At 34.8% G+C, this 9,631-nt stretch overlaps 1 protein-coding gene across 1 annotated transcript; it reads left to right on the forward strand.

Moving 5' to 3' along the window:
* LOC107643737 (heat shock protein 90-5, chloroplastic) lies at positions 1,191-7,750 on the forward strand. Its single transcript, XM_016347465.2, has 19 exons — positions 1,191-1,648; positions 2,101-2,174; positions 2,477-2,602; positions 2,710-2,803; positions 2,903-2,986; positions 3,095-3,238; positions 3,543-3,659; positions 4,141-4,188; positions 4,278-4,358; positions 4,464-4,568; positions 4,657-4,797; positions 5,104-5,196; positions 5,348-5,425; positions 5,508-5,762; positions 5,986-6,088; positions 6,189-6,363; positions 6,461-6,566; positions 7,016-7,105; positions 7,192-7,750. The coding sequence occupies exons 1-19, from the start codon at positions 1,370-1,372 to the stop codon at positions 7,399-7,401; spliced, it is 2,403 nt and encodes an 800-aa protein (XP_016202951.1). The 5' UTR covers positions 1,191-1,369; the 3' UTR covers positions 7,402-7,750.

The raw sequence follows: 9,631 nt of genomic DNA on the forward strand, positions 1-9,631 counted from the left end.
GAGTTTTAGATTGTCATAAAAGGATACGTATAACGAAAAAAATGGATTTTAACTGCAGTGATTATCACTCGTCTTATGAATCTTTTTAAAAAAAAAACCAACAACTACCCATTAAAAACCCAAATTCATACTTCCATTATAAAATCTTAAAAGTTACTCAAACTGTATGAATGACCAACCTGTTCCAAGCATAGGTTCATTAAGTCTATGTTAAACCAGTTTGATTTTTAATACTTTACTAAACTTTAAACATAAATCAATCACGGCCTCCGGCCCATTATATAATCAATCATAGCCTCTGACCCAAGTAAAATCAATCAACACACAAACTACCACAAATCAATGCGCGTATCAACCTTTACCAACTTACCAAATTACGGCCTTCGGCCCAACCAGTCACGGCCTCGGCTCAAAATAATCAAATCTTGGCCTCCGACCCAAAAGAATATCATATCTCGGCCTGTAGCCTCACATATAATCGCTTACACGCCACCACACTCCAAATCAACAAGTCCCAAACTCAAGCAATGAAACAGACAAGCAGAAAATCACACATAGGGAGCAAGTACGACAAGTAGTACAATTAGTAATTAACATGCTGTCAGTTAGGCAAGCCAATTAATTATGCAGACACAAGAAAATGCAAACAAATGCAGTATGATACATGCCTGTCCTATTGACCACGAACTCACTTGTCAGTTACAGTGCTATAATCCGACACATCCGATAGCTAATCCGAACATTGTCTCTCCGTTGTATATCCCCAGGAGGAAACATAAACGAAGAAAAATGTCTTTTCCACCTTCTCCTAGAGGTATTATGTAGGAGTGTACCTTTTCATATAAAAAAAGTGTGTCTTTCCACCTTATAACTAGAGAGAAATATGAAAGAACAATACGAAAAAAAGTGTATTTTTATCTTAACGACCTATTCAATGGTTTTTGAACGGTTTGAAAATTGACGGTTTTAAGAGGAGGACCGAACCGTTTTTCACGCCGATCCCGGTTGATGTCCAAAGGTAAAGTGCACCTTGCATACTAACCCTTGTATAACTATACTACTAAACATGTGCAAAGGTAAAGTGCACCTGGCATAATAACCCTTGAGAAACGGTAACCAACGGATAGAGATGGCGTGGTTGCTGACTTGGCAGAATCTGAGCCTTACAATAAAACACAAAAGCTGCCAAATGAAATGACAATTGCCAGGTTTTCTAGAACCATCTCCTACACTCTCCTTAAACCCTTCCAAGGGTTTTTAATCCCCTTACTCTCCACTCTCTGCACCTACCAACTCAAAGAGATAAGACCCAAACTCAGTTTTCTCTTTTCTCTTTTCTCTCATTTCTCTCTAAAAGCGCTGAAACTGAATGGCTCCAGTTCTCAGCAGAACCGTGGTTACCGCTTCTTCTCTTGGATGCTCGCTCCCTTCTCCGTCCCCTTTCACACCCAAACGGGCTTCCCTTATCACAAGCGCTTTTCTTCCGCCGCAAAACGGTCTCAGAAGGGCCTTCTCTCGTGCTGGCCTCACATGGAAGCAGCAGCAACGACAGAGGAGCGACAGCTTCACCGTTCGCTGCGATGCTGCCGTTGCTGAGAAAGAAGAAGCTACTGATGTTCCTGGTGAAAAATTTGAGTACCAAGCCGAGGTAGGTTTTCTTCAAATTCATTTAAAAATTGCGCCTCTTTATGCATTTTCAAATTTTATTTTTTGCGTGTTGAGAGGATTGGAAGTTGGAACGCTCAATTGGGAAATGGCTTGTGTGCTTTTAAGCAGTGAAATTGTTGATAATTTGTTTTAGTTTTTATCATTTACTGTCTTTTGATGTATTCTAGTTTAGATGTGTTTATTGTTTCAAGAGCACAATTTTTTCCTCAGTAATTTTGGATTAATATATTTTTTGGAAGCATTAATTAAAATTCACTTCCGGTAATAACTGATTTAAGTAATTAAAAATATAGTTATGGTAAAAGTTTTATTATTTCCGTGGTCATCTTTGCCTCCACTATTAAAATTTTCTGGGTTAGTCCCTGTTTATTGATGTTTTATGTAAGGAAACGAGTTCTATTTTTTTATTTTTTATTTTTTATTTTTTTGTAGGTGAGCAGGTTGTTGGATTTGATTGTTCACAGTTTGTATAGCCACAAGGAAGTGTTCCTTCGTGAACTTGTGAGGTAATTACAATGTGAAACTTGTTTGCATCATAGGCTCAGTGGGATTGTATTTATTTTTGTTTAAAGGTATTACTAGTTAGCTGTTTTTAATGGAATGATTTTCTGTGAAATTATCTTTCCAACTTTGTGTTATATTGATGGCTATCATGAGGGAAAGCTTTTGCCTAGTTAGCACTGATTTTACAGTTGTTTCTTCCCGTCTAGGATTTTTCATGTATGTTTTGCTTGCAACATTTGCATATGTGAGCAGTGTTACCTGATTTTGTTGTATTTTGTCTTTGTTCTATTTTTGCTTTTGTCAGTAATGCTAGTGATGCTTTGGACAAGTTGAGATTCTTAAGCGTGACCGAGCCTTCTTTGCTTGGAGATGCTGGAGAACTTGAGATACGCATCAAACCTGACCCAGACAATGGGACAATTACCATAACGTTTGTAACATTCATTCTGTATTTTTTATGGCTTTTTATTTTGTTTGGTGGCCTGTTTTTGCCTATGTATTTAAGATTACTGAACTTTTGTTTTCTGACCTCTTTAGAGATACTGGCATTGGAATGACAAAAGAAGAGCTCATTGACTGTCTTGGAACAATTGCGCAGAGTGGTACTTCAAAATTTTTGAAGGCACTTAAGGTAACTCGTTATGATTTAGAAATTAGAACTGTTGATCAGAGCAATGATTCGAAGCATCAATCATCCTATCATCTCTAAATTTATCTCCACTTATTTCAGGAAAATAAGGATTTGGGGGCAGATAATGGTTTGATTGGTCAATTTGGTGTTGGGTTTTACTCTGCTTTTCTTGTTGCTGAGAAGGTATGGTAGAAAATTCTTATGCTTACGTTGCAGAATTTTTTATGTTTATAATGATTATTTTGGTTGCATGTCACTAATTGGCTATATGTTCATGTTGTTAACAAACAGGTTGTTGTTACTACTAAGAGCCCAAGATCTGATAAGCAGTATGTGTGGGAAGCTGACGCTGACAGTAGCTCTTATGTGATAAGGGAGGAAACTGATCCTGAAAAGATTCTGCGTCGTGGTACACAGATTACACTCTATTTGAGAGTAAGTGTTATTAGTTTCTTTCTTTAATGGATGTATAATCGTCTTACCAGTGCTTGATACATTGTTCAATTACTCTGATTTTGGTAGCATCTGAAGTAAACTTCACAGATGTAACAGAGAGCTCTTCATTGGTGGAGGAAGTTAGCAAATTCTTAATTTTAGATGAAAATCTTATTTCCTAGTGAATTGTTTTGCAATCTCAAAATCTTTTAGGGAAAAAGTTATAACTAGAGATAATTTTATTGAATTTATTGGATACATGTTGAACGCACTCGAATTCCTATTTTGTTCTTTGCTTATCTAGGCAGATGACAAGTATGAATTCTCAGAGCCAACCAGGATTCAGGGTTTGGTGAAGAATTACTCGCAGTTTGTTTCCTTCCCCATCTATACATGGCAAGAAAAGTCAAGAACCGTGGAGGTTAGATTGCTTGCTCTAGCATATTCTACAGTTATTTGTTGTGTGGCTGCTAGTTTTCCTATTTTCTCGTTGATGACATAATTTCAAACTATTTGTATGCCAGCTTTTAATGATAAATGTGTATGTTACACACAAATGTTTCTTTGGATCATAGGAGATGGATGTTCTTTTCAAAGTTTTCCTGTATAAAAAGAAATTAAGCTTCTTTCCTTTTCGCATTAGTTTCACTTTATTAAAACTGTTTATATAGATAATATTGAATCAAAGAAGTGAAAGTTGCAAAAGAAATTTCATAAAGAGTGTGTGTCAATAGAACTGTTTGTTATATCAAGGTGATTTCATTCTATCTGGATTCAAAATATACACACATGGAATCTTACTTTGCTATTCATAATATTGGACTGTATAAAAAACTAAAACATGCAGCTTGAAGGATTGGCAAATGAAACAACAACTTATTCCTTATTGTTATCCTACACAGGTAGAAGAGGAAGAAGAGCCCAAAGAAGGGGAAGAACCTAAAGCAGAGGTAACTTGTGTGATATTTCTGTCTGACAGGGGTGCTTCTTTCTCAAAATATGTTGTTAATACCAAATGTGTCTTGCACTCTTGTTTCAGGGTGAGAAAAAGAAGACAAAGAAGACAAAGACTGAGAAGTATTGGGACTGGGAATTGGCCAATGAAACAAAGCCAATATGGGTGAGCTGGATATCTGCTTTGCATGGTGTTAGGGTGCCAATGGCATGCATTTAACATATTCTTGATAGTGCCTTTTATATTGACTTCATTAGCCACTTTTTGTAGATGCGGCAGCCTAAGGAAGTCGAAAAGGAAGAATACAATGAATTCTACAAGAAGACTTTTAACGAGTTCTTAGAACCCCTTGCTCATACTCACTTCACCACTGAGGTATTTTGATTTGATGATATTTTAGTAACTTTTGTTAGCACATTTTCTTTAGAGAGCTGTCAATGTAACTGCCTTTCAAACTTTGTAGGGTGAAGTTGAGTTCAGAAGTATTTTGTACGTTCCAGGAATGGGGCCTCTTAACAATGAAGAAGTAATAAATCCAAAAACGAAAAACATACGCTTGTATGTCAAGCGTGTGTTTATCTCAGATGATTTTGATGGTGAACTGGTGAGTTTACTGCCATTTGAAATTGTCTTGTATATTATTTTCATGCCATCTTTTTATATTTACTTATAATGGAAAAAATGAGTAAGATATAATTTCTGTAGCATAGTGATTCATGGCAAAGTTTTAGTCATAATTATACAATCTCATGACTCAGAAGTGTCATTATATGTCATCTGCTTATACAAACCTGCACGAGCTCTAACTTAGGTCATATTTGTTGTGTGCTTATTCAATGTTTCCAGCCCTTTTGTTACTCCTCCCAGTGTTAATTGCTGTAAATCACTAATTTCATCAGTGTCTTCACAGTTTCCACGTTACTTGAGCTTTGTTAAGGGTGTGGTTGATTCAGATGACCTTCCACTCAATGTTTCTCGGGAGATCCTTCAGGAAAGCAGAATTGTAAGTGAACCCAAATTTTGCTGCTAATATTGGAAACTCTTTACATTCTAGTAACATGAATGAACGACATATTGTATGTTAGGAATGATCTTTATATATTTATTTATAGATGTGCTTCCCAAAATGTTGTCTGACAATATTTTAATTGCAGGTAAGAATAATGAGGAAGAGACTTGTGAGGAAGGCATTTGATATGATTCAAGACCTTTCTGAAAGGGAAAATAAAGAGGTTTGTTGCAGTATATTCAATTTTTCTACTTTTAAAATGTCAAGGGTCTTCATTTAATATAGGTGGTTTCATGTGGATCCAGGACTACAAGAAATTCTGGGAAAACTTTGGTAGATTTTTGAAGTTGGGATGCATTGAAGACAGTGGAAATCATAAGCGCTTAACACCATTGTTGAGGTTTTACACTTCCAAAAGTGAGGAGGAGCTGAAAAGCTTAGATGATTATGTTGAAAACATGGGTGAAAACCAAAAGGCTATCTATTATCTAGCATCTGACAGCTTGAAAAGTGCCAAGAGTGCTCCATTTTTGGAGAAATTGGTTCAAAAAGATATTGAGGTATGTGTAGCTGGTCATTTTGAGCAAACAATATAGAAAGAACTTAAGCAATTTGAGCCTGTGTAGGTTTTTATGAGACCCCCCAGTTAATATACTTAATTTTGTTGATTTAGTGAATTGAGATACAATTGAATTGAATGGGTTGCTTGATCAAATTTAGTTTTCAGTTACGTTTTTCCTTGAAAAGTTCACTTTTACTGAATAGTCTGAGTATCATTTGTAGGTTCTTTATTTGATTGAACCAATTGACGAGGTTGCCATTCAGAACTTACAAACATACAAAGAAAAGAAATTTGTTGATATCAGCAAAGAAGATTTGGAATTGGGTTTGTATTTTTCTCTTGAAAGTCATATCCTTAGATACTATATTTTATATCTGAAAATGGGATTCGGATGTATTCATGTCTAATATTTTCTCCAATGCAGGTGATGAGGATGAGGTGAAGGAGAGGGAATCCAAGCAAGAATACAACTTGCTCTGTGATTGGATAAAACAGCAGCTTGGCGACAAGGTTGCAAAAGTTCAAGTGTCTAAGCGCTTAAGCTCATCTCCTTGTGTGCTTGTATCCGGGAAGTTTGGATGGTCTGCAAATATGGAGAGGTTCGCCTTCTCCTTTCCATGTGATTTAACTTGATCACGAGAAATCATCTTCTTTAAGTCATTGTATTTAATGCTGTATTTAAGTTCTTTTCTTCAGATTAATGAAGGCACAAGCTCTTGGGGACAGTTCAAGTTTGGAGTTTATGAGGGGGAGGAGAATATTGGAGGTTAATCCAGACCATCCCATCATTAAAGACTTGAATGTAAGATAATTTAATTTGGTGCTTCCGATTTAAAATCCTATCATTATTAGCTCGGTTTTGGATAATCTTTCTGATAAAAGAAAGGAAAAAAGGGACATCAGGTGAACAAGCATCCTGCATTAATGCAGGGTCTGGGAAAGGGTCCACCCAAAGGGTGTAATGGACATCAGTGGCTATTTCTATGGCTTGAACCCATGATCTTGAGGTTGCACAAAAACAACTCAACCCTTTATACCTCATCTTCATAGTCTTTTTGATAGTCGACACAAAAAGAGCTAAGCTCTTCCTGCCTATCAAATGGCATGCTGGGAGAAGATAATTTGATTAGAAGAAACTGATAAACAACCAACCAAAAGAGCATGATTCTTGAATAGGCAAAAACAATTGGTGCACATGTTTTCTTGTTAGGCGCATACGATAATCGGTTTTCATTTTGTATTCTTTTGCAGGCTGCCTGCAAGAATGCTGCTGACAGTGATGACGCAAAGAGAGCGGTCGACCTATTATATGACACAGCACTAATATCTAGTGGATTTACTGTAAGGATTAGTATTTTGGTTCACCTGTATATTATGCACTGTCTGCAGCTCACTGAACATTAATTTCCTGGATCTCAATAATGCAGCCGGACAGTCCTGCTGAGTTGGGAGGTAAGATTTATGAAATGATGGCCCTTGCCCTGGGTGGAAGATGGGGTAGAGCAGAAGAGGGAGATGTACCTGTTGAAGCTGAATCAAGTAGCGATGCTAATTCAGGCTCGGGTGAATCTTCAGAGTCAGAAGTTTTTGAACCTTCTGAAGTCATAGCTGAGGGTGATCCATGGACAACTGATTAGGTTTCCTGTTGGAATGTCTCCATATATTAAAAAATTTTGGTGCTATAGGGAAGTAGGGAACAATGCATACAGAAACGGGAGTGGAAAGGGAGAGATTGTCACATTGGTGATTTAACTGTGTTAAAGGGAATTTTGCAATCTTCTAAAACTTTAAATGGCTTAATGGAATGTATGGTATAGGCTTTGGCTTTTGAGGATGAATCAGATCCAGTTTTTATGGGTGGGAATACATAGGATGTGTCATGTTTAGTTTAATGGCACGGATTATTTTAAGAATTTAGTTAAAACTTAAATAGAATTGTATTTAGATTTACAATATTTGGATGAAATCGCTTATGTTTGACACGAATTTAATGACCTATATGGTTAGAATTTCATTAAACATTTTGGGCTTCTCTGGTGGGCAACTTTTCTTTTTCTATTAACAGAACGAAATACAAACTAGGTTCTAGACTTCTAGTGAGTAGGGTTTAACGGTTTTTTACTTAACAAAATACTATACTTTTTGTTAACTAATCAAATTTTAAATTTTTTATTATTATATGATTTAGACTTAGAGTTTATAATTTAGAGTTTAGGATTTAAAAGAATTTAGGATTTAGGATTCAAAATTTAGAATTTAGAGTTAATGATTTAAGGTTTAGAATTCAAGGAGTAATGTATTTTTTACTTTTTTCTTTTGAAGCCCATTAGCATTCTTATTATTTAAAAAACACCAAAAATTATGTTTTATTATTGCATGAAATATTTTTTTTACAATTTAATTACTTTATTAGTCTCTATATTAGCATATCAATTGTTATATCAAAATGACAACTACATAACTATATCAGAGCAAGATATTACTCAAAATAGTATTTAAAGAGAAATACTTGAAAAATTAAAAAAAATTATTTATTTTGTTGGTCTTTATAATTTTATCATATTTATAATTAAATTTTTATATTTTTTATTTTAATTAAATTTTGACACTTTTTAATTTTGTAATTAGCCTATCTTAGTGTCAAAAACATTAAAATTAAGAGAATATTTTTTCCAAAAAGTATGTCAGATTTAATTATGTTCTTAATTATGGATAATTTTAATATGTTGAGAAATATTCCGCTAATTCTTAATATTTTTTATATTGGCAAGGGACCTAATTACAAAATTAAAAGTAGTGTACAGATCCAATTGAAAAGAAAATAAAAAGTATAAAAATTTAATTACAAATTTAATAAAATTATAAAGATCAGTAAAATAATTAAATATTTTTTTTTAAAAATTTTCAAGTATTTCTCTTTGGATACTATTTTAAGTAGTATCTTGCTTTGATGTAGTCATGTAGTTGCCACTCCAATGTAGCAATTGCCATGCTAATGTAGGCTACCACTTCATCAAATAACTATTAAAAGTGGTTTTTGTAACTGCATGAGTGCCTGTCGTGGCTGGCTTCTAGTCCTTATAGTCGTTAAATTAGTCATTGGGGTAATTGGAGGAACCTGTTTCGCGATTCCATTCACTGCTAAAGCCCAAGTAAATCTATAACAAGATTTCACTCGAAACTCACCAACTTGCAAAACAAGGAACAACACAACTCGAGCGTAAGGAGACGGATCTTTCGGGAATTTATTTTCTGTATAGATGCTGTGGAACAGACTATGAAACCATCTGGACTGGAATCAACATAAAAACCTTTGTATTGTTGATATGGAGGATAATCTGTTTCAATCCTTTTTCAGAAGCTAGATTGATGTGATCCGAATTATACAAGGGAATTATTGGTTATTCACAAAATACATTTTTAAGTTTCCAGAGATGGAGAACATGAATAGTCATTGAGAATTGTGATTTCTTTGCATGTACAAGTTTGGATTTAGATTTGGGGACTTGTCTAAGCACAATCTTCATGATGTTGTATTAGATGTATGGTTATTTTATATGAATATAAAGGAACGAAATTAAAGATCCTAAAGTGTGAAGATCTTCCAAATGCAATAATTATTGTTTTTAGAATATTTTATAGTTCATCTAATTTTTTTTAAAGCAAAGATATGCTGTATTTTTTTTTCTATGAGAAAATAAATGAGTGGACCACAAACGGACAACTGTACACGGAATTTTCAAAAGCCGAAGCATAGCTTACAATAAGAAGAAATATCTAGAAGAAATGAAACTTAAAAGAGTCAAAGAAGAAGAAGATTATCTTGAAGATGCAGAGAAAGAGGCGAACTCCACAGCAACGCTCACA

The sequence above is a fragment of the Arachis ipaensis genome, chromosome B05 (assembly GCF_000816755.2).
Source record: "Arachis ipaensis cultivar K30076 chromosome B05, Araip1.1, whole genome shotgun sequence".
Taxonomy (NCBI): Eukaryota; Viridiplantae; Streptophyta; class Magnoliopsida; order Fabales; family Fabaceae; genus Arachis; species Arachis ipaensis.

Coding starts and splice junctions, on each gene's coding strand:
- LOC107643737 (XM_016347465.2), top strand. CDS start 1,370: ATGGCTCCAGTTCTCAGCAGAACCGTGGTTACCGCTTCTTCTCTTGGA. Junction 2,804..2,902: donor AATTTTTGAAGGCACTTAAG/GTAACTCGTTAT, acceptor CACTTATTTCAG/GAAAATAAGGATTTGGGGGC. Junction 5,197..5,347: donor TCCTTCAGGAAAGCAGAATT/GTAAGTGAACCC, acceptor TTTTAATTGCAG/GTAAGAATAATGAGGAAGAG.